This window comes from Lathyrus oleraceus, chromosome 2, assembly GCF_024323335.1.
Source record: "Lathyrus oleraceus cultivar Zhongwan6 chromosome 2, CAAS_Psat_ZW6_1.0, whole genome shotgun sequence".
Lineage (NCBI taxonomy): Eukaryota > Viridiplantae > Streptophyta > Magnoliopsida > Fabales > Fabaceae > Lathyrus > Lathyrus oleraceus.
In genome coordinates, this window is record NC_066580.1 from 12549564 (window position 1) to 12575515 (window position 25952).

Here is a 25952-nt window from a genome sequence, read left to right on the forward strand (position 1 = left end):
TAAAGCAAGCCATGCGCCACATGCATTGGCGTCACTTCCTTGCATGGATAATAGTAAGGCATGCGCCACTAGCCTTGGCGCCTATTACCATGCATGTTCAATTACATGCATGAGCCATTAGCATTGGCGCCTACCCCATTCTTCACATGCATGTGCCCTAGCCTTGTCCCTACTCCCATGCTTCACATGCTGCCTATCTCATCTATAAATATTTCAGCAACTCATAACACTCGACATTTGCAACACACAATATCTGTAACAACCAACCTCTGCAACGCTCATCCTATACAACACACAATCTCTGCAACACTCAATCTCTCTGTCAAGGTCAATCTCTCTGCAACATTATGTCTTTATTGACTATGGGTGATGAACATCGAGGAACCATCAACAATATTGTGACATTTGTATGTTATCACTTATTCTTATTCTTATTACTTCTTCTTACTTATTTCTTACTTATGTTTATGTTATTTATTACTTCTTCTTATTTTATTTCTTACTTATGTTTTATTAGAACCCAAAGAGATTTCAATGTCGTGTACATGAATATGTACCTACCAATGTAGACCCAAATATCCCATCGCCACAACACCCCAGGAACCATTGCTTCGTTTCCAAAATGATTCAATGTCCCAATTCGGGCAACCATACCGTCCACAATTCATCCAACCACAACGACCCAACTACGACAACATGGACACCGAACCCAAACACCTCAGGAAAATCGTGGGAGACCTCGAAGACAGGCTAACACACCTGGATGTGGAACAATGTACGTTTCAATCGGACGAGTCATTGAATTTCTTGTCAATTCTATGTTTTTTTTCTTTATAACATAATATAATTTTTAATTTCAATATTTTATTTAATTAATTATAATTAATACATTTAAAATTTTAAAAAAATATATGAAAGGAGCATGCGCCACATGCATTGGCGCATACACTATGTAGTGTATGCATGCATAAATGCATGTGGCATCAAGGCATGCATGCGCCTATATGCATTGGCTTTGCAAGCATGAGCCAAAACTAAGGGTGTCTCCTTTATAGGTTAATAAGGATGCGCCAATTCAACTATAAGAAAAAATGGTTGTTTTTGTATTTTTTTAGAAAAATTGATTATTTAAAAAAAATCCCTTTTATTACATTCCTATCTTCAGAAACAACTTAAATAAACCTGAATGTGATTGATTAATCAAATACAACCAATGTGATCAAGATTTTTTAATCATTTTAAAACATCATTAATATCTCATCATATAAAAGACCCAATGTGATTAAGATATAACAATCACTCAATGACAATTACTATCCTGGTGCCAACATAAGCAGACATAAAAAATTCAAGTTCCAAATACCAATCACTGCCTAAAAAATACAAGAATTTAAACAAATACAAAGAATATAAAAATGGTTTACAAATGAATACTTTTTGATCCAAGCAGGATCAAATTCAAACTCATCGATTTCTAATTAAATCAGCAACAGTCAAATTGTTAATAATGCTCTTGATAGATTGCTCCAAATTCAGCTCTCCATGCTTGATCATCATCCTTATTGTTGTTTGCCACATCAGAATCCTCTCTATATAGCTGTTTCAGTGCAGAGTCGGGTAATTTGCTCTCTGCAATGTACTGCTTCATTGTAATCAACTCCATCTTGTGTTTTCTTTTGAGTTTATCCATTTGCTTCTTTAGCTTTTCATTATCTTGTTGCACTTTTGTAAAATTATCCTGCACAAGAAATATAAAAATCCTGAAACTTAATTCCCCTTGGCACAAGATATTGCATACGATGAATTCAGGATATAAAAAATTATGAAGGGATTTTACCTCTGCAACAGAAGCTGCATGTTCAGCTTCTCTGAGTCTGACAAGTAGCTCTCCAGCTGCATGAACAGCTTCTGCAGTGTCTCTAAGTTGAATCTTCAGACTTGTGTTCTCCTTTTTCAAAAATTTTGCTTCTCTTTCCCTCTCCACCCTCAAGGCAGAAAGCTCGGCGGCAAGAGCTTTAGCAAAGCGGGCATGACCCCTTTTACCAGCCTTTGCTGCCGCCTTCTTCACCTCGGCTATGCCATGCATTATAGCATTGTGTTTTGCAATCAAATCGTTAAACTTTTCTTGGAGGTCAACATAGTGTTCTACCATTCTAGCATGCCCAAGAACTGATCTTTTCAGTGCATCATCTAATTCCTCAGTGCACATCTTCTCTAACCTCAATTCCTGCTCCACCCTCTCTGCGCGCTGCCGGTTGGCCTCGAGATCAACTCTTAGTTCATCAGTAAGACAAATCCACTCACTTTCCATTTCTGTCCATCTCTCTCTTTCTTTCTCTAGCTCCTCCCCACCATTACTACTAGGAGAAAATACACCACTTTTTCGCAATTGAATGGATCTTGATATTAATGAAGACTTCAGTTTGTCTGTGGACATTCTAACTGGTGCTTCGCTGCATAACTGCAACTTGCTTCTCAGATTCTGAATTTCCTTGAGAAGTTCTTCCTTCTCAGTAGAATCAAAAGAGATGCTTCTTTGAGGTAATTCTTCCCGGACTTCTTTAATTTCACATTTTTCTTCTAAATGACTGTCTGAGGAAGTGGCCCTCAGAAGCTGCAAAAAACATTAAAATAAATAACAAGGGTCAGTTCCAATGCTTTTAAGTTTAAACGGACATAACTTAATAGTGTAAGTTACAGCGAAGAAAGGACCTTGTATTCATCTTTCAATGAGTTACTGTCTTCTTCTGCATGTTCAGTCTGCTTGCTCTTTTCTTGACCAAACACAGCGATGAAGTTTAGTTCTTTTTCTCCTTTAAGTTTCTCCACCTGAACAAATTCAATTAAAATATTCAGCAATGTAAACTCAAGGCCGCAAACATATTACTAATTTACGAGAGTAAAAAACCATCATACCAATTGATTTAGTTCATCAATTCTAGCTGCTTGCTCCTTGCAGACATTCTCGAGCTCATTTTCTCTTGTGATTTCTTTCTCCAGTATACTCTCCAGACCCTTGGGAAGAAGAGAAAAAACATATGAGTTCAACACAAGATTATTGAAGAGAACATTCCAGAAATTAAGCCAAGACATACTTTTGTAGCCTTATTTGTGTGTCCCTCCAGATTTCCTGCTTCAGCTGTATCATTGCATGACTTTAAGCTACCTTGAACCTCATTGGAATCCTGATCGAATATTATTTTGCGGCAATAACCACAAAGCAGTGTAGCAGTTCTTTCATCAATAGAATATTTCTTCTGTTGCATTGTTTGTTCAGAAGAATCGCCAGAGCTTAAGTGCCCAAAAGAGAAGGAATTTGAGGATTTGTTCAATGATGAGTTCCGCTGATGACAATCAATTATTTGTAATCCCCTCTTAAGACTTGCTGCCAAGGACTCGGTCGGACCTGGAAAAACCTTGCTTGATCTTAGTGAGGACCGCATAAGTTCATCTTTTGTAAATGACTTCCCCAGCAAATCTTTATTGGAACTTGAATTCTCCTCTGCCAGTTTGTTCGAACTTCCAAGACAACTAGATGAAAAGGCCACACTCTTCCTTTGTATATTCCTGATTTTTGGAGACTCAGAAAGTTGTGGTTCCTCAAGAAGCATTGGAGACCGATAAGATGAGCTGACGGAGATACTATCTGTGAATGAAGATCTGATGGCCCTTGAGGAGTAGTTGGCTGATGCATACAAGGTGCCATCTGATGCCACACTGTCCTCGGGACAAAGCTTGCTTAATGATTCTCCTAAACATTCTTCCCCCTTTTCAACTTCATCACCACAGGACATATCTGCATCACAATTTTCCTCAACAGAATAATACTGGACACAATCTTCACTGACAGATATGTCTATAGGATTCCCTTCACATGAACTATAAAACTCATCAATCTGCTCGCGTAATTGCCTTATGTCCTCCTCACTCACATTCACCTCTTCATCAATATCATTATCAATGTTAGGTAGGAGTAGTGAGCGATTTAAGCTAACCCTCAAATGATTAAGGCTATCCCGTACATTCTGTACATGCAAGTAAGCATTTTTATTCCCATCTGAGCTACGGACATCAGCCTTTGCTCTAATAAGTTCCTCCTGTACCAAACGAACGCAAATTACAATTTTCAGATCTGCATTAATCCTATATAAATTATTTTCATTAAGTTTTAGAGATGAATGATACCTTTAGCTGTCGGATTTGATCACTCAAATCATTAACATCATCCTCCTTTATTTCATTGATAACAGGCTCATTTTGAATGGATCTTACTCGCTGTCCAAATCTGAGTGTGCGTAGTGTTTCACCATTATTCCTACAATAAAATCAACAAGTGAGATCTTTACCGCTAGAAACAAAATATACACATTGTTTATGTTATTAGGCTTACAACAAAACAAGCAATGTTCTCTGATTGAAATACATACTTGTTATCTGGGTAGATGGAACAGATTACTGAGAGTTTGGCATTTCCACCCAGGGATTCATGTAATAAGCGTGTTAAACAGGAGTTTTTGTTTGGAACTTCAGCTTTTCCTGAACTAGTTTCTTTAGTCAAAGCATCTACTACGTGCCTACGCCAATGAAATGAAACAGTGGATACAAAGAAAGAAAGAAGTAAAATCAGATATTAATTACCAATATAACATCAACTTAACTAGAGAAAATGTAGACTAGCAATGAATGACATCCTTACCCAAGCTGAGATAAAGATTTCTTTACATTTTTGGTTTCCCGTAGACATTGTCTGCCCGCGCCATCAACTTTGTTCCTGTCCTGTCCAGCAAGATCAATAAAGCTAATTCTGCTACTTTTTGAACTACTGAAACCATTTTTTGAAGCTCCCTGCAGCATCAATCAATAAAAATCAGACATAGTAATTAAGTAATAGAGAAAATTAACAATATAAACCTGTCATGATAGTATCCAAGGCAAATCATGTTAAAACAAAATTACATTGGAAATACCTTGCACCAAGACTCAATCACAATAGTGAAAATGATATGAGATCTAGAGCTCTTAGAATTTAAGGTTGTTGCTCCAACTTTTCTGCTAGAGAGGCCCTGAAGCATACAAAGATCAAATCAATTTGAGTGAATAAAAATTGGCATATTCAAATATCAACAATGTTTGTTTTAAGCTTCCCTACCTTAATCAGAATTTGTGTCACGTCATCATAGCTAGTGACATATTCCTCACTCAGATTCTCTAAGGACGGTGCATTTTTGGAGTCATCCTTCAGCTGTGATAATTTGGACCAAGCCATTATATGAATGCAGCAATGAGAACCATATTGGAAGTAAAAAATGTTTTAATGACAAAACTGTACCACAAATAATAGCCATAATGCTTACCTCAAGGTTCCGCTGGGTTGGATCAAGTAAATCCCCAATTTCTTCATTGTATATCTGTTTCAAACAAACACACAAAAAAAGACCATTATCGAAACGAACAACCCCCCAAAATTTCCACAATGGTAGAAATCTCACAAGGAATTACCTCAAGAAAACAACACCGACACTGATAATTGAACTGTTTCCCCTCAGACGTACGCTGTTCCTAACATAATTATTCCCAAAACAGTCAAAACTCAAAAAACAGAAAGCAAAATTCAAAGCATTAGTAGTTCAAGCAGGAGGTAAAACACACCTTTTCAAGCTCAGAAAACAACATTTGAAATATCCGAGGTACAATTCCTTTGTGACTTTGGGGTGAAGGCTCCTCAAACATGGCACTCGGAGGACCCCACATTGTATAAGTCTTTCCACTTCCAGACTAGCAAAGAGTAAAAAAGAACAAACCTCATTAGTCCATCAAAAACACCAAACATATTTTCCCTACAAAATCGTCGAAATAGTACATCAAACATCAAATACCTGGCCATACGACAAAATTGAAGTGTTGTAGCCAGCTAAAGCATTTCTAACCAAAGGAACACCAACTGACTGAAAAATATCTTCCTGAACAAAACAAACAGCAACTTAACATAAGTCACACTTATCTAAATCTTCCTTCTCTGAAGAACAATCTACAATATTGAATCAAAGAACTCTAAATTACTAGTTGTTTGAGTTTCTAATTAGTAAACAAGTACCTCAATCCTATGATAGAAAATTCAAAAATTCAAAAAAAAAAATCATAAATAGGACACAGTGAAGTAGACTAGTACAGTATTTTACCTGGCTTGTGTTGGAGTCAAAAACCGAATCAAATTTAAATTGTCTATCCCCAACACACAAGGTATCAGAAGAAACCTTCTTAACTGTTTGATCTCCTATTCCATTGTTACTGGTAGGTCTAATTCGTACTACAACCTGTTTCAAAAATAGAAAGGAAAACAAAATAGCTGTGAGTTTCAAAAACAAAGCTGAAAAATGAAAGAACGGAAAAGCTGGTAGTTACCTTCACTGATGGATCGGATTCAAGAGGAGTTGAAATTGAGGTTTTAGAGTTGGATTGTTTGGCTGTGACAGGCAATGTTTGGTGATGGTTGATCTGAATAATGTTCGGATCGGTAGGAGGAGTATTTTCGGAATCTGAATTTGGGGATTTAGGTTTTGAAGTAGATTTTGATTTTGGCTTGGAAGAGAATGATCTGGGAAGAAGGTTTCTGATAGATGTGGAAGACATGGTTTTGAAGAAGAAGGAAATAATCTAGAGAGAGAGAGAGAGAGAGTTAGGGTTCAAATTGAAATAGTGACGAAGAAGATTGCAGAGGTTTTTTGAAGTTAAGAATTAAGAAAGTGAAGTTGAAGAGATGATGATAAGAGAGAAAGCTTGAATTCAAACGAAGATGACCGTTGGAAAAGAATAAGGGTAATAAATGAAATGACTAAACTAACCTAACTCTTTTTCTATGGCAAAATTCTATCGTCTTTCATTTAATTCTCGGAGTATACATGTTTTAATCTTTAAAGTTTTAAATTTCTTTTTATCATGTAGAATTCCTTTAAATGGTACTATATGCATTTTTTATTTTCAGTTTGATTAAGGGGGATGAAACCTACATTAATGTTGGGATGTTTATAAGTTTATAATAAATTTATTATACAATTTTCAAGATTTTTTTATAAGGTCAACATAAGAGTTTAATTGAATTTAATTGAACGTCTTTTTGGTTCTGCCATATGATAAAAAAATGATTTTAATTGAATTAAATCTTTAAAGTCAATTATGACTAAATATAAGTCGTAGTAATATGATTTATGTTTGGATGTATTTATTCAAAAGTGAGTTCAATCATAAATTTTAATATAAAAGTTACAAATATTATTTTTAAGTAAAATTAAATTTGTGAGTAAAATCATTTTTTATAAATAAACCAAACACGTAAAAATCAATCTCACTTATATAAATGCTTTTGTGTTGAAAATTCATCGATGAGATCAATAGATGTCATTTTCATATAAGAGATAAAGAACATATGAATGCTCATGTTGTAATATAGTGAAAAATATATTAAAAAGATGATAAGATCGGTATATTGTGATTCTATTTATAGACTTAATTATCTAATTAAATGAGTAACTACCACTTAACTAATTTCCAATCAACTAATTAAACTTGAGTAATTTTAACAACCTCCCTCAAGTTGGTAAGGATGTGAGTCAATACCATCTTGAATCACATCAAACAATCACTAAAATATACAAGATACAATAGTTTGTTTTTATGTACATTATTCTTGGACCTAAAAAACTAGCTCAAAAAATGGTCTAAAAGTAATGGTAACATCACAAAGAAAAAGTTTAAGCCCAAGATTGAATTCCAGATCCAACCCAAGAGATTGAGTGCTACATTTTGCGAAACCTATTGAAGCGAAGCATCTCAACGACAACTCCAATTTTCAATTACGCATTTTCACAAACACCTTGACCCCAAAAGCACAATACATTGTCGACGATAACACCTATCACACCCTGTTGTTACCACTAAGAGTTTCAGCGTTAGTTTCAATGTCGACCAACATCTCTGTGAAAACATCTTTTCCATTTTACTTGTGAATCCATTAGGTAACCTCAATACTGCAAGTAAATCGCGAATGACATTGCAAATACGGTGGCGACGGCGGAAATATGAATCCTCTTGAGATCGATATGAAAAAAATTGCACAAAAAAAGCTCCATCATTTATTGTGGAAGCTTCACTGGGATCAAAAATTGTGATTCAAACAACAAGATGATTGAAGATTCTAACTTGCATCTTGGTGAGGAACATCAAAACACCCTCGGGATCAAACACAGTGATGAAGTCATAGTGGTGATCCAAATATCCAAAACGATTTACAATTAAGAGTGAAACAATAGAGAAATGAGACTTCATTACCTCCAATGTCATGAATAGGGTTCTTGGAGATGTTAATAACACTTAGGTTGTCATAGTACAATATCATGACATCTTGTTGGACATTGTATTCTTCTAACATTTGTTTCATCCAAATCAACTGAGAACAACTACCCCCAGCAACAATATATTCAGCCTCAGCTGTGGATAAGGATACACTGTTTTTCTTCTTATTAAACCAAGATATTAAATTATTTACCAAGAAGAAACACCCTCAAGGAGTGTTTTTTCTATCATCAGCACTACCTGCCCAATCAATATCACAGTATCTAGTCAGTAAAAAGTTTGCATTGTGAGAATACAACATTCCATATTCACTGGTTCCCTTGATATTCAAAATCCTTTTAACTTGAGTAATGTGACTCATTTTGGGTTCAGATTGATATCTAGCACAGACTCCTACAACAAATGTAATGTCAGGTCTGTTAGCTGTGAGATAAAGCAGACTGTCAATCATACTCCTGTACAGGCTTTGATCCATATTTGTTCCTTTTTCATCTTTGGTTAGTTTTAAATGAGTTGGTGCAGTTGTCCTTTTATGGCTAGCATTGTCCATATCAAACTTTTTCACTATGTTCTTGGCATACTTACTTTGGAAGATGAAGATAATGTCATTCATCTGTTTGACTTGGAGCCCCAGAAAGTATGTCAATTCACCAACACGACTCATTTCAAACTCAGATTGCATCTGCTTGACAAAATGTTGTACCATATGGTTTGATATCCCTCAAAACACAATGTCATTAACATATATTTGAGTTATCATGAGTTTACCATGTTCTTCTTTTATAAACTAAGTTTTTTCTGTTCCTCATTTCCCATATCCATTGTTGACAAGGTACTTAGTGAGCCTTTCATACCAAGCCCTATGTGCTTGCTTTAAACCATATAGAGCTTTCCTCAATTTGTAAACATGATCTGGAAAGCTAGGATCTATGAACCCCTTGGGTTGTTCAACATAGACTTCTTCATTTAAGTACCCATTTAAGAAGGAAATTTTTACATCCATTTGAAATAGTTTGAATTTAAGAAGGCATGCCACTCCTAACAGAAGTCTGATTAACTCAAGTCGAGCTACATGGGCAAATGTCTCATCAAAATCGACCCCTTCAATTTGAGTGTATCCTTGAGCAACAAGTTTGGCTTTGTTTCTGGTCACAGTCCCTTTTTCATCAGATTTGTTCTTGTAGATCCACTTAGTGCCAATAACATTTATTCCTTTAGGTCTAGGAACTAAGTCTCATACTTCATTTATTATTAGTTGGCCTAATTCCTCTTGCATTTCATTGATCCAGAATTTGTCAGTCAAAGCTTCCTTCACATTTTTAGGTTCAAATTTAGAAACAAAGCATGCATTTGAGATCACATCTCTAGATCTAGTGATAACTCCTTCATTAAAAGCTTCTGAGGGATAGTAAATTAGAACTCAATACACTCATTCCAATTCAAGTATTAATATGATACTCAAATGGCTCACACAAAACATACATACGAAACCCTAATGATAACACAATTCTACATTGCTTTCGATGCATTCCTAGTTAAGAACTCTTATATATATATAACAGTGATACGCATGGGCTTTGGTCTTTGATATGAAGCAAATCCAAGATCTCTTCTCAATCTTATGAAGATACGATTCTCATTAAATCAAATGTTTCCTAATATGTCTTGACATTGTTCCTTCGTGTACAAGTCAAGATACGATCTTCTTCAATCACATGGAAACACGCAATAGATTACAAAAACTAAATCTTCAGAGAATCTGTAGGAAGCACAATTAACGATACTAAATCTCACAACTAACGCAAGCTGGATTATGCAGAATATTGAAGTAATATGTTAGGACATCTTGCAAATACTTGTTTTTCCAAAAAGCAGTCAATCACCAAAAGGCAAACCTAACATCTCTATTGAAAACATAGTTCCTTTTTTTAAGTTCTAAGTCATTTCAATCAAAACCAAGCACCCAAAATCTTCCCTCAACCTCCATCAAACTTTCTGAAACATCAAAACACCTTGCAACCTCCTTCCCTGAGCTTCCTATAGCCATCAGAGTTCCCTTCTGAAATTGATTCCGATCAGGTAGTTCCACTCATCTCCTTCACTCAAACAAGTTACCCTCTTGCTCGAAATCACTCACTGATGCTTAACCCCATGGTCTGAACCTTGATTACTTCGTATCAACCATTTAATTTTTTTTAGGTCAAATTATATTTTTGTGATATTGAGAAATTCTCCACACTCAGAGTCAATCAATGGCTCATTAATGTGGAGATAAGAACGATGAAGTGTGGGAGGTTGAATCCATGTTTGATTCCCTCTAAAAACATGAGTTTTGGAAGTTGATTTTCAATGGTCTGATATTGAAGATGACTTTGTGTTCGTTGCTTCATGCATTTTTTGAATTCAAATATGTATCGTGTCTCCTTCTGATTGGTGGATGCGCGAGCGTGTTTCATTTATTGCTTTGACTTATTATTTTATTTGCTGAAGCGTGTCCTTTGTGACCACAAGGCGCTTGGCCAAGTGGATGAGGGTTGTCCCTATGACCCCAAGGTCAGGGGTTCAACCCCAACACCCTCAATCTATTATTTTATGCCTTTTCTCTATTTCCCCCTTTTTCTTATTTTTAACCATTTATTTTCATTTTAATTTTTTCACCATTCATTTTAATTCTGCTTAAAATATTTTCAACACCCACCCACATTATTTTCCTCCCTTTTATTTTATTACACTTTTGGTTTATTTTATTTGGACCTATTTGGTTGAATTTTCATGTCTTGAATGATGGTGGATAATGAGATCTATTAGGTCATGACCATGGTTGATTAGGATTGATAAAACCTTCAATGTTTCAAATCTATCAGTGAATGATCAAAGATCATTCATGATACTTTAAGGTATTGATAGGTTGCCTCTATTTCAACCAAACTTGAGTCATTTGATACATAGATGAAACCATGTTTGTGTATATTAACTTGCTAATCCATTTGCTTGTTTTGACTCCATTGATTACTAACCCTCTAAAACTTGTGTTTCATTGTCTAACATGTACATAGCTTAACCATTAATCAACCATTAACTTGTAATCATTGAACGATACAATCTTCCATTTGTCAAAGTATTGATAGATGTACTTGGGGTTATATAACTTTCGTTGTTCCAAATCTATTGTTAGATGATCATTGATCATCTTCAATAATTTGTGTTCTACTAGTTTTTTGTCACTTATTCGGCATGAATCTACGAAACTGGTAACACTTTGTTTCATCTTTTTATTAATTTTCAAGTTAAGTTTAATTTTCACATTTCCATTCTCGCTTTGTTGTTATTAATAGTTTATGTCTTTTTATTGCGTTTTATGCGTTTTCTTGGTAGTTCTATATGTTTTCAGATTCAAGCAAAAATCCCAAAGGATTCGTGCAAGGAAATCGGGCGTTCCGGACTTGCAGAAAAGCATTTTTGAAGGATACAGTGGTCCTGACACGACCCGTGTCAGGAGAAGGTTGAAACTGAAGTATGGGAAGAGAAACAAGGGGCTGACACGGGTGCCTGTGTCAGTAAGTATGGCACTTGGGAAGTTTGAATTGAGAAACAGAGAGCCAACACGGTCGACCGTGTTGCCTGACACGACCCGTGTTGGCTCGGACGCTGCATCTTCTAATTTTCTTGGATTTTTACATTTTGTAATTTCTGAGGGTATTTTGGGTATTTTCTATAGTTGCTAAGCGATCTGTGACTATTTATACTACTTTTTGGAGAAGAGAAAGGGACTTTTTGGACGACAAAAGAACTCTACGATTAAGATTGGTGCTTTTAAGGGATTCGGAGAACAGAGATTCTTCAAGAGCATTCGCGGTTGAAGATCAAAGGAATCCAATTATCTTGTAATGTCTAATTTTAATATTGTACTTTCTTTGAATATTATGAGCGGCTAAACCCCCCAATGCTAGGGGGTGTCCCTGATTTGATCGTGTAATGAATTTGAATTCCTAATTTCCTCAATTTCATGTTTTGCTATTCAATTCAATTGTGCAATATTTTTAATGTTTTCTTTATTGGACAAACAAGGATTGTTCTACGGTTAACAATTACCTGGACCGCAATTATTAAGGTTTTTGCATGATTAAACTATAGTAGATATCACCTAGTATTAGGGATACCCTATAGTTACCGGGTAAATCTTGATAAAACAAAGGCTTGGTTTCATCATAATTCTCTAAGGACTTAGATACTAGGATGAATGACCAAAGGTTTCCCTCTAAGGTTTTAGGAGGAAATAAACCTAAGATTTGGTAATTGAATGTATGAACTTGTTGAGGAGATCTAAATTCAAGGTTATTACAGGGAAAAATCACACACCTTACTCTAGCATAATTCTCATATTTGTGAAAAAAGCCAAATTTTACATTCTGCTTATTTTTATTATTGTAAGGATTTATTCCAAACCAAACCAAAACTTAAGTTTTTGTTTAATTGAATTACAATTTAAACTAGATATTACTACGTAGTCCTTGAGATTGATATTTGGGAAAGTTCCCTATTATTACTACATCGACAAAATAGTACACTTGCTATTTTTCCGATCAAGTTTTTGGCGCTGCTGCCGGGGACTGCCAAAATATAGAGTTTAAATTTAGTTCAATTGAAATTTTGTTGCTATGCAACTAAAATTTAATTTTTGTTCTTTTATTTATTTATTTTGATCTTTATCAACTAATTTGTGTCTGGTATTTTTATGCGAGGTAAGGCCTCAACTGATTTTCCTTTTGACGCAGAAATCGAAAGAACTTTGCGTGCAAGACTCAGACAAGATAAATTAGCAAGATTGGAATCAGGAGAAGAGCAAACCTCCATTCATTCAGGTTCAGATTCAGAGTCAGAGAGAGAGAGGTCGAAATAATAGGGGAGAATCCACTGTCACCAGAGAGACTATTGGGTGACTACGGAGGTGCAAACGCACCAACTGGTAGATTAACAATTGTCAACCAACCGGTGAATGTGCCTAATTTTCAGCTACACCCAAGCACAATTAATCAACTTGAAAGAAAGAATTTCACTAGAAAGGTAAACGAAGATGCAAACAAACACTTGCAGAGATTTCTGACCATGGGCACCACATTGAAAATTGATGGTCATACTGAGGAAGCAAAGAAGTTAAGAATGTTTCCGTTCACTTTAGCTGAAGAGGATGAAGAATGGTTCTATTCTCTCCTAGCCGACATTATTACATCATAGGAAGAGATGGAAAATACTTTCTTGAATGAGTATTTTCTAACATCGGTATTTCTGAGTGTAAGACCCTAATTTTGACCCTAAGATCCCTCATGGCATCATACCATTGCTCAGTGCATTGCCTCAAGGATCCTAGCATGTTTGGCTACACTTAACCCTAGGGTTGAGACTTGTGTGAGTTGTTTGAGACCACCAAGCATACTTGTATTGTATATTATTGCTTTTCTTTTTTTTTTACTAACCAAAAGCACAAAAATATGTCGCTAACTCTTTTTGTTTTGAAGCTCAAGTGATCATGTGCTCCCATGCTCCTAGGAGGCTCCTAAGCTCAATGAAGTGGCTAGATGAAGATGAGAATAAGAATGGAAATGGTCCACAAAGTTCTTAATCATCATATATGTCTCCCAAGTATCTCAATTTTCCAATTTGATCAAGATAACCCAAAGGGCTTGAGGATTGTTTCCCAAGGAAACCCTAATTCAACTGCGCTTTGGTTGTGCCTTGCTCATGAAGCAATCTCAACCTATGATAAAATTAAATTAAGGTAAGTTATTTAATTCATCATTTTACACATATATGAGCCTATGTGAGGCCCCTCAATCATTTATTCATCAAGATTGGAAGTTTGGCCTTGAAAAGTTGACCAGTCAAGTCATCTGACTAAACTGAAGATCACTGAGATACAACTTTTGATGTGTTTATCAAATGAAGATGACCCCAAGAGAAAAAATGTTATTAAGAACTATATGAACAACTTTCATGTTCATAAACAATCCATTTGAAACTTGGAAGGTCATCATTCATTTCAAAACATTATAGGTCATTTTGACTGAAACCCTAATTTTGGGTCAACTTCCCAAGGACCTAACTTCCTTAATTTTTATGATTTTGAGGTGATACCAAATAAATTGGAAATATTAAGATGTCTACTTCAAATGTTATGTTGGATAAAATTTCATAATCCCAAAAGAAATACATGTGATAATACAAAACATTATAGGTCACTTTGGACCTAAGTCATTGAATTTGAAAAAGTGCCAACTTCAAATGCCCATAACTTTCTCATGAAAAATCCAAATGATGCAAACTTTGAGTCTAAATTTATCATCTTGAAAATATCTACAACTTTTATGTTGGAAGTTGTTTCATTTGAAGCTTGCATAATTGAAATAGAAGGGCTTGAAGAGGCTTGCTTTTGGTGAAAATTTTCAAAGGTGACTTAGACATGTTTTGTACCCAAACTTTCACAACCAGTTTTCATTAATTTCCAAACTCCAAATGAATTTTTTCCCAACATGACTTTTGTTCCTTATTTCAAGGGATTTCTAACCATTACTCACATTAATTTTTTGGACTTTCCATGCGTGAGTTTCGAAGAGCTCTTTCTTCATGTTCATTTTGATATTTTATGGTGAAAACTTGAAATGCAAGTTGTTTTAGTCTAATGCACACGACCAAATGGTGTTCTCATGATCTCAGCAAACTTTTGCATCACCTTTGGGCTTTGCACGCACCTGTACAGGCCCATGCACCAAAACTCAAATGGCCATGCACATGAAAGAAGCGTGGGAATCAGCCACATCCAGCTATAAATAGAGGTGCCTTGAGCTTCATTTAACAACCAAGTGGAGATCTGAATTGCTGCTGAATTGAAATCCCAACCCTCACTAAAGGAATTTTTAGTTTTCTCTTTCTCTTTCAAGCTTGAAATTCAACATCATTAGTTGATTTTCAAAGCTCAATTCCTTAACTTATCATCTCCATCACACTTCCAGAGAAAAAGTAGATCAAGAGCTTGAAAGATTCGTGACATTTGAAGCTTCATTTCAGAGTTAGAACCTCAGACTTTTTTGATATAGATCTTGCAATACAATGTGTTTTTCTTTGGTTTATGCTGTTTTCTAAAGTCCTCTCACTTGAGGCAGGCCAGTGGTGGTCTTAATTGTGTAAATCGTGCCATTCCAGTTGACACACTATGATTTTCAAGCTCACATTTCTCTCTAAATAGGAATGGTGAGGATGATCCATAATTACAGTGGTGATGTACATCACCTCAGCTTCATTTTGATGTCCTCATTTTTTATTTTCATTACAAGTTATTTTCCTGCGCGTGGTGGCCGGAAGTGGTTAGATCACCGGAGAAGATGGTGGTTTCCACCACCATCCCCACGTGGTAGCCTCCCAACCATTGGATCATGCTTCCACGTTATAATCCTGGTCGTTCCATGTGTTTACTTCTTTTTAATCTTTGTGTTACGCGTTTGACTAGGGCACACCATGTATCCGCGCCTCTGAGCCCTTAATGCCTTGCCACGTCAATTAATGAATTGATCTGATGGCGCTGGATTTTTCTATTTTTCTTATTTCCTTTTAATTTCAGTTAATTCCTTTTATTTTCAAAATTTCATAAATATTTTATTTGAACTCACAAAAATATGAGACCAATGCCAAAAAATTTCTTGAAAAATCTAGTTTCATATTTTGATTTTTATTTATTTTTGTGACTTCATTTAATATTTTTTGTGAATTATTTAGTTTTTGAATATTTTAATTCATTTTTAAATACTTTCTGATATTTGAAAAATCCAAAAATATTTTCCTAACACCTGTGGATCATGATAAGTCAATGAAAAATAGTCTCATCAATTTCTTATTTGATTTGAGATTTATTTGAGATTTTAATTCATATTATGTTATTTTTTATTGTTTTAAAATAGTTTCTGATTTCAAAAATTGTTGAAATTTTTTGTCAAAGTTTGTTTAGAATTTTTATTTTTTAATGGAAAAAAAGGAAATGATGAGATGATCCATATTTTTATTGTCTATCCAAAAATTGCAAGATTTGTAATCACGGATTCACACTGTAAGACTTATCTGATCTTTAAAAATATTCAAATTTGAGTTTTCTAATAAATTCTGACTTTTTTTAGGACATTATTCAAATTAAATATCTTATCGAAAACTTACAGCAGCTTGCCAAACAAAAGCTAAGAGAAAAAAGAGTAAGGGTATTACTGGCATAAAATCTACAATTGGATTCAAAAAAGCATAAGCTTCAGGTAATTTCCCCAAGAAAAAACTACTTGAATAAAGGGCAGAGTTAATACAAATACAGACCAAGCTAAAGATATTAAGCATAACAAAAATGTTGTTCTTTAAGAAAATGAATTGTATTTTTATTTTTTTTATTATCTTCTGTTTGACCATGTTAGACCTATGAGAATTTAATTGGACTTATTGAAGTTGATTTGAATTAAATTTGAGGTTTGACCATATTTTGTTTATTTTATTTTGCATTTATTTTTAATTCAAAAAATACCAAAAAATTATGGTTGACTTGTTGACTTGTAATTTTCATTTCTCTTCTGTTTGGCATTGATTGATGATGACTTGGTTCACATTTGATCAATTGAATTTGATACTTGAATTCTCTTTCCATTCATTTCATCTTCATCCCTTTCTTTTTACATTGGCCAATAAGTTAATGTCTTATGGTTGGTCTTGACAAATGAGAGGTTTAACCTTCTTTGATCCAAACCAAACTCAACTTGATCCAAGATCAAGTGAGTTGATTTGTGTCCAAGATAGGTTGCTTCTTGGTCAAGCAAAAAACCTAAAGTCCATACAAGGCCTCTCCCCTTTTGTTTTGGCATGGCAAGTTTTTGGAGCTTGGCTTACTAGTCATGATCTCTAACTTGTGTTTATTTGCCTATAGTGTAGAAGCAAGCTTCAATCCAAAAAGAATTTTGATGAAGACAATATGTATCAATGCAAAAAGAGAAGAGCTTCAAGAGATTTCAAGCATCAAAGTGATCAAGCCACATATGCATAAGCAACATTTGGTTCAAGCTTCTTTTTCAAGCCAACCTTTTGCAAGTTTGTTGATTCACTTCTAAGGTATATCTAATTCACTCTTAGATTAGTATACAAGTGTTCAACAATCATGATTTGCATTTCCATATTTAACCTAACAATTTTTTTAACATGTTGAAATGAAAGACACATTTTTCTTAAAGTATTTTTCTGCATTTCAACAGTGTTAACCGGTTAACCATATGGGTTAACCGGTTAACGGCCCTGTTTTTGAACTTCACTAGTTAACGTTATACGCGTTAACCGGTTAACCCATTTGGTTAACCGGTTAACACTGTTCGTTTCAGTGAAAAATGTTTTTCAAAAACTCATACCTTTTCATTAATTTTTATGAAGAAAATTATACCTTTTTGAAAAGGTGTTTTGTCAATATAAATTCTTGAATTTTTAAAATGAAAATTCACCTCCAAGAACTTTCATAAAAACTTAAGATAATCACTCTTTCATTTTTTTTTCAATATTTCATAAAAGTGTTCATAACCAAATTTTCATCTCATTCCATTTTTGTTGAACACTTATATATTATTCATTGAGTGAATTATTTATCTAAGGAGAAGATCAATCAAGAGAAGATTGATAATACTACACTTTATTCAAATCATCAAAAAGATTTATTTCTGTTTGACTTGTGATCCAGGATTGTTGGACACAAGGGTTGGTGTTGCAAGAGGATTGTTCTTGCACACTTGATTATCTATAGGTTAGATAGTAAGCATCACCATTGGTGTGAGTAGGATGTACAATAATTCTAACTATAGTGAAATCTCTTTCGAGTCGAAAGGGGAGTGGATGTACCTTCGGATTGTGAAGGGAACCACTATAAATTCCGGTGTCTTGTTACTTTCCGCAATTTATTTTTCCACACTTAAACAAAAAATAACCAAGAACCAGAAACAAAATCGAAGAATTTTCAACCACCTAATTCACCCCCCCCCCCCCTCTAAGGCGCATTTACAACTTACAATTGGCATCAGAGCAAGTTATAGGTAACTTGTTCCTAGAGATCCAGCATGGCTTCCGCAAGCATAAACCCGATTTTCAAAGATGGTGGAAGTAGCAACAAGCCCCCACTCTTCTCCGGAGAATATTTCGATTTCTGGAAAATCAGAATGAAGGCACATCTTGAGGCCCAAGGAGAAGGTATATGGGAAGCAGTTGAAGAAGGTCCACACAAACCGGTAAATATGGTGAATGGAGTTGGTACCCTAAAGTTGAAGAACACTTATGATGAAGACGATAGGAAAAAGATTCTAAATGAGAAGAAGGCAATCAACATACTCCAAAGCGCTCTTAGTATGGACGAGTTATTTCGTATATCTCAATGTAAATCGGCTAAGGAGATCTGGGATACCTTGGTAGAAACACATGAAGGAACCACCGAAGTGAAGAGATCGAGGCTAAACACTCTAAGTCAAGAATATGAGATGTTCTGCATGCAGCCCAATGAATCTATAGTTGCCTTACAAAAGAGATTCGTCCATCTAACAAATCACTTGATTGCTCTTGGTAAAACCTTCACCAATGATGATCTCAACCTGAAAGTCCTAAGATCATTGACAAGAGAATGGCAACCGAAAGTGACTGCTATTTCAGAAAAGAAGAGTCTCTCAACGATGACATCCGCGTCTTTATTTGGCAAACTTTAAGAACACGAATTGGAACTTGGAAGGCTCGAGAAGCACGAAAGTCAAGAAAAGAAGTCCAAGGGAATTGCCTTGAAGGTTGATTCAAAAAATGACAAAGATGATGAGACGTCCGAAGATGAGAACTTTATGCTTCTTGTGAAGAAGCTTGGTAAGTTTTTTAATAAAAATAAAAATTCTTCTTATCCTAGAAAGAATAAACATTTCAGGAAAAAGGAAGCATCCACATCAATGCAAGAACTTGTTATGAATGTGGACAACAAGGTCACATAAAGCCGGATTGTCAGAAACTTGCAAAGAATGGAGGATTCAAAGGCAAGAAGGAATTCAAAAACAAAAAGGCTTATGTTGCTTGGGACGATAATGAGATCAGTTCATCTTCGGAATCGGAAAGCGATGAATGTGCGAACATGGCTCTTATGGCTTCACATCAATCCGATGAAGAAATCGATGAGGTTAGTAGCAACTTTTCAGTTTATGACAATGACGCACAAGATGTTATAGATGAACTCTTAAAAGAATGCAAGACCTTGTATAAAAGTATTTCATCCCAAAAGAAACAAATTTCATCCTTAGAAGAAACAAATTTCATCCTTAGAAGAAAAAAATATTGCTTTGGAAAAATATATTGAAAGTGAAAAACAAAAGTTGATGGATGAAAAACAAAGTCTTGTATGTAAGAATTGTGAGTCTTTATCTTTTCAAATTGTTCAACTTAAAAGAGTTTTAGAAAGATATGAAAAAGGTCAAATTGGCTTGGAGGAAATTCTTAAGCACCAAAGGTATTCTAATGATAAAAGTGGATTAGGATATTCTAAGTTTTCCAAACCAAGCACAAATGAGACCATTTTTGTTAAAGCAAGTGAACAAGTTGTTAAAGAGAAAGTAAAAAATTCTAAAAGTGTGCATCAAAGTCATAAAAAGAAAATGATTGCTAAGAAGAAGAATTATGTTCCTAGATATAGAAGTCATTTTCAACCTACTTGCTTTTATTGTGGAATCAAAGGCCGCACACCTAATGCTTGTTATGTGCGAAACTTTAGCGTTCCAAAAGGGCATTATGTGTGGGTTAAAAAGGGTACTAACTACCAAGGACCCAAAGCAATTTGGGTACCTAACAAAACTTGATTCTGTTTTGTAGGTATGCTTGAAGACAACTTCGAATCAATGGTATCTTGATAGCGGTTGTTCAAAGCATATGACGGGCGATGTCAACAAATTTTCACATCTATCTTTAAAGGCCAAAGGATATGTTACATACGGTGATGACACTAAAGGAAAGATCCTTGGAGTAGGAACCATTGGAGCACCTCCTTTTACCATCATCGAAGATGTCCTTTATGTAGAAGGCCTAAAGCACAACCTATTTAGCATAAGTCAATTGTGTGACAAAGGTGTAATACCCCAAAATTTACCCTCCATTTTTCCTGAAAAAAAAAAAGAAAAAAAAAAAAAAAAAAAAAAAAGAAAAAAAAAGAAAAAAAAAGTTAAAAATAAATAAATAAATAAAATTAATTAAATAAATAAATAAAATATAACAAATTTTTTTGGACTTGGGTCTCCCTCATTTGAGCCCACTACCCACGAAAATCAGTCTATAAATACTGAAGTTTCAGTAGAGGAAAACACACTTGGAGTTACACTGGGAGATTCACTGGAGAAAGGGAGAGAAGCAAAATACTCTGAGGTTTCCTTGGAACAAAACCCTGAGGAAAAAGATAGTGAGAGAAGAACTAACAGAGTTCAGAGCAGCCTCCAAACCCTGAAGGGAACTCAACTGCACAGAATCACCTCTGCCTCACATAAACCCTAAAGATTGTTTTGTAAACCTCACGGGTGCAACTCAATTTCAATCAAGCTCTCCAATCAGGTTTGCCCTATATCCATCATCTTTATGCCTTTAATTTGAATGCTCTAAATGTATGAGGTATCCAAGGCTTTTATTTTCAAGTATATTCAGAAAAAGGTTTGGATATTGTGTTTGATTTTTAGAAATATCTCTCAATATGTGATCGAGATTGGATTCGCATAAATGATTTGAGACAGTTTGACTTGATTACAAAAATTATTTGAAGTCGGAATTGAAATGGTTTAACGGAAAATGAAAATTCAATAAGAACAAGACATGTGCTTTTGGGCTCAATTGTTCAAGGGTTACACTGGAATGCTAGATTCCAGCGGTCCTTTTCTTTCGAGTTTGTTTAAGAAAAGATTTTTGTAAGTTATGTTAAGAAATTATAAAGATATAAGTAACTAGCCTATTATAAAGTTTAGGGGTAAAACCGTCAATTCATAATTATGGTTGATATTGAATTAAACTTCTATTTCATGAAAATCAATTAAATCCTAAACTCATTTTAATATTCTACATCCCGAAATAAATCTGATTATTTCTAAAATCCTAGTCTAGTTAATTTTAATATTTCTAATTAAACCTAATTAAGCTAATCAAAATTAAAGATCCTAATTAATCCGATTAACTCCCAATTATCTATAACATTCTCAATAATATTTTTTAATATTTCTTAATATTCTAAAACATTAACATAATTAACTCCTAATTATGATCCTAAAAAAATCTGATATTCTAAACTAATTATCTAATATTCCTAATTAACCTACTATATAATTAAGAAAAATTCTAAATTTCCAATCAAAAGCGAAAAAGAACAATAGGCTTTTGCAATGGACAGGGGTACCGGCCCCTATCTGCAAGGTTGCAGGGAGTAGTTTGTTTTAAATGCTTATTCTTTAAGAAAGAAATAAAATGAAACGGAATACGAGAGAAAACGGTAACGGAACCCAGCAATTCATTCATCGCCTTCACGCAAAACTCTCCCACTTCCTCACTCTCAAAAATTTCGCAACCCTCTCCCTCACTCTCGTCACTCTCGTCACTCTCCAGCGCTCATACTAACCTCGCGATACTACTCCCAATCTCACTCTAAACGCAAAACCATGGTTTTAAAGAGAATCAAATAAAAAGGCTCACCTTCGGCAGTGGTTCGGTAGTGACGGTGAGGCTCGGATCTGCTTCCTTTACCTCAAAGCTTTCTCTTTGAAGTTCTTCTCCTTCGCCGTTTCCATCTAAGTTTTTTTTTTTTCGCCGTTTTCGAATTAGGGTTTTTCGTCCTCCTGGTCCGCCTCCGCTTCCCTCCTTTTATATCAACAACTTAGGGTTTTTTGAGCTGTCTCAAGGAAATCCAAAAGGGCATCTTCTGTATTGCTTTAAGGCGCTCAGACTTTGGTCTGCCTTATTTGGCGCTCGACATGAAAACGGTAATGTGAACCTTCGCTTTTCTCGCTCTCTTTTGTTTTAATTCCGTTTTGGGTATTTTGAAATTTTACTGCCTTGCTAATTACTTGGTTTTACTGCAGTGAAGATTGGTGAAAATAGAAGCTCCAATTATCACAGGGGTTCTGGATAGTGATTTTGGGTTGAAATTTCTTCAGTGGAAGCATCGTGATTTCCTGATGACTAGATTCACAGGTTCCAATTTATTACCTTTGTCATTAACTTTATTTTTTGTACTTGCTTATCTAAAAGACTCACAACTTCCACAAAGTATTTCCTTTCCTCAACCTTTGAAGCCAGCATAACTTGGCTTGCTCTTGCCACATTTGTAGCTGCTGCTGCTACTAGTGTATTAATGCATTTGGGCTGTTATATTTAAATGCAAGTGGATTGTTTGTGAGCTTGCTCCTATGATCATGTTAACACACAAAATGGTGGTGTTTTCCTTGTTAGGTACGTGGCCTGTTATGCTATCAGGACTGAGTTGTGTCATGTGATGCTAAGTGGAATTTATGCCATGTATCTTAGGAATGTCATGTAATGGATTTTTTTTCATTGCAGAAAGCAAGTTGCAACAGTTCTGAACCGTTGGTCTTGTGGCAAGGTATCATTGCAGCTTTGGTTATGAAGATTTGAGGTTTAAAAGTTGTCATCAAAATTTGTTATTTCTATTGGTTTTTTTGTTTCAGTTGTCGGGTGCTTCCAAGAGCTAGTGAGGATGAAGAAGTTCCCGTCGTGATTAGCGAGGTATTACGGTTATAAATTTCTTGTTTTTCTGTTATGAACATTTCAGTTTCTGCTATGGCTTTTGTAACTGAATTATGGACTGCTGAAGATTGCAGGTAGCGTATAGGATGGTTATGTTCAGCATTGCAGAAACCTTTGTTAAATTCATTCATCAGAAAGATGCTTGCATTGCCATGTATATGATAAAAGAAATGTATTTTATGGGAGCTCCAGTCTACACAGTTCGCGATAACTTTATAAGCAATATATATAGCTTTCATGGTCTCAGTAAAATATATAAAAATATTTTATAGAACATAATCAACTATATAGTATTAACGAATTTATTTGTATGAAGCTAGATATGAATCTATATAGTTGATTATGTTCTATAAAATATTTTTATATATTTTACTGAGACCATGAAAGCTATATATATTGCTTATAAAGTTATCGCGAACTGTGTAGACTGGAGCTCCCATAAAATACATTTCTTTTATCATATACATGGCAATGCAAGCATCTTTCTGATGAATGAATTTAACAAAGGTTTCTGCAATGCTGAACATAACCATCCTATACGCTACCTGCAATCTTCAGCAGTCCATAATTCAGTTACAAAAGCCATAGCAGAAACTGAAATGTTCATAACAGAAAAACAAGAAATTTATAACCGTAATACCTCGCTAATCACGACGGGAACTTCTTCATCCTCACTAGCTCTTGGAAGCACCCGACAACTGAAACAAAAAAACCAATAGAAATAACAAATTTTGATGACAACTTTTAAACCTCAAATCTTCATAACCAAAGCTGCAATGATACCTTGCCACGAGACCAACGGTTCAGAACTGTTGCAACTTGCTTTCTGCAATGAAAAAAAATCCATTACATGACATTCCTAAGATACATGGCATAAATTCCACTTAGCATCACATGACACAACTCAGTCCTGATAGCATAACAGGCCACGTACCTAACAAGGAAAACACCACCATTTTGTGTGTTAACATGATCATAGGAGCAAGCTCACAAACAATCCACTTGCATTTAAATATAACAGCCCAAATGCATTAATACACTAGTAGCAGCAGCAGCTACAAATGTGGCAAGAGCAAGCCAAGTTATGCTGGCTTCAAAGGTTGAGGAAAGGAAATACTTTGTGGAAGTTGTGAGTCTTTTAGATAAGCAAGTACAAAAAATAAAGTTAATGACAAAGGTAATAAATTGGAACCTGTGAATCTAGTCATCAGGAAATCACGATGCTTCCACTGAAGAAATTTCAACCCAAAATCACTATCCAGAACCCCTGTGATAATTGGAGCTTCTATTTTCACCAATCTTCACTGCAGTAAAACCAAGTAATTAGCAAGGCAGTAAAATTTCAAAATACCCAAAACGGAATTAAAACAAAAGAGAGCGAGAAAAGCGAAGGTTCACATTACCGTTTTCATGTCGAGCGCCAAATAAGGCAGACCAAAGTCTGAGCGCCTTAAAGCAATACAGAAGATGCCCTTTTGGATTTCCTTGAGACAGCTCAAAAAACCCTAAGTTGTTGATATAAAAGGAGGGAAGCGGAGGCGGACCAGGAGGACGAAAAACCCTAATTCGAAAACGGCGAAAAAAAAAAAAACTTAGATGGAAACGGCGAAGGAGAAGAACTTCAAAGAGAAAGCTTTGAGGTAAAGGAAGCAGATCCGAGCCTCACCGTCACTACCGAACCACTGCCGAAGGTGAGCCTTTTTATTTGATTCTCTTTAAAACCATGGTTTTGCGTTTAGAGTGAGATTGGGAGTAGTATCGCGAGGTTAGTATGAGCGCTGGAGAGTGACGAGAGTGACGAGAGTGAGGGAGAGGGTTGCGAAATTTTTGAGAGTGAGGAAGTGGGAGAGTTTTGCGTGAAGGCGATGAATGAATTGCTGGGTTCCGTTACCGTTTTCTCTCGTATTCCGTTTCATTTTATTTCTTTCTTAAAGAATAAGCATTTAAAACAAACTACTCCCTGCAACCTTGCAGATAGGGGCCGGTACCCCTGTCCATTGCAAAAGCCTATTGTTCTTTTTCGCTTTTGATTGGAAATTTAGAATTTTTCTTAATTATATAGTAGGTTAATTAGGAATATTAGATAATTAGTTTAGAATATCAGATTTTTTTAGGATCATAATTAGGAGTTAATTATGTTAATGTTTTAGAATATTAAGAAATATTAAAAAATATTATTGAGAATGTTATAGATAATTGGGAGTTAATCGGATTAATTAGGATCTTTAATTTTGATTAGCTTAATTAGGTTTAATTAGAAATATTAAAATTAACTAGACTAGGATTTTAGAAATAATCAGATTTATTTCGGGATGTAGAATATTAAAATGAGTTTAGGATTTAATTGATTTTCATGAAATAGAAGTTTAATTCAATATCAACCATAATTATGAATTGACGGTTTTACCCCTAAACTTTATAATAGGCTAGTTACTTATATCTTTATAATTTCTTAACATAACTTACAAAAATCTTTTCTTAAACAAACTCGAAAGAAAAGGACCGCTGGAATCTAGCATTCCAGTGTAACCCTTGAACAATTGAGCCCAAAAGCACATGTCTTGTTCTTATTGAATTTTCATTTTCCGTTAAACCATTTCAATTCCGACTTCAAATAATTTTTGTAATCAAGTCAAACTGTCTCAAATCATTTATGCGAATCCAATCTCGATCACATATTGAGAGATATTTCTAAAAATCAAACACAATATCCAAACCTTTTTCTGAATATACTTGAAAATAAAGGCCGTTGGGATCAAGCATTCTGGCGTAACCCTTTGAATAGTTGATTC

At 34.9% G+C, this 25952-nt stretch overlaps 1 protein-coding gene and 3 long non-coding RNA genes across 4 annotated transcripts; 1 reads left to right on the forward strand and 3 right to left on the reverse strand.

The window, feature by feature from the left end:
- Nucleotides 1–1265: 1265 nt before the first annotated feature.
- Nucleotides 1266–6787, reverse strand: LOC127117645 (kinesin-like protein KIN-12F). Its single transcript, XM_051047722.1, has 16 exons — nt 6403–6787; nt 6180–6314; nt 5877–5960; nt 5650–5775; nt 5500–5559; nt 5355–5408; nt 5150–5242; nt 4968–5063; nt 4697–4845; nt 4428–4574; nt 4186–4315; nt 3096–4097; nt 2917–3015; nt 2713–2829; nt 1838–2614; nt 1266–1738 (listed from the first exon to the last, which is right to left on the reverse strand). The coding sequence occupies exons 1-16, from the start codon at nt 6628–6630 to the stop codon at nt 1502–1504; spliced, it is 3534 nt and encodes a 1177-aa protein (XP_050903679.1). The 5' UTR covers nt 6631–6787; the 3' UTR covers nt 1266–1501.
- A 15158-nt stretch (nt 6788–21945) lies between these two features.
- Nucleotides 21946–22573, forward strand: LOC127121063 (uncharacterized). The gene is made up of 3 exons (XR_007803295.1): nt 21946–22114; nt 22219–22376; nt 22476–22573. It is a non-coding gene; the product is annotated as an uncharacterized LOC127121063 (long non-coding RNA).
- Nucleotides 22574–23540: 967 nt separating this feature from the next.
- On the reverse strand, nt 23541–24325 carry LOC127121064 (uncharacterized). Its single transcript, XR_007803296.1, has 3 exons — nt 23944–24325; nt 23801–23858; nt 23541–23712 (listed from the first exon to the last, which is right to left on the reverse strand). It is a non-coding gene; the product is annotated as an uncharacterized LOC127121064 (long non-coding RNA).
- Nucleotides 24326–24366: 41 nt separating this feature from the next.
- LOC127121065 (uncharacterized) lies at nt 24367–24994 on the reverse strand. The gene is made up of 3 exons (XR_007803297.1): nt 24827–24994; nt 24564–24721; nt 24367–24464 (listed from the first exon to the last, which is right to left on the reverse strand). It is a non-coding gene; the product is annotated as an uncharacterized LOC127121065 (long non-coding RNA).
- Between the last annotated feature and the right edge of the window lie 958 nt (nt 24995–25952).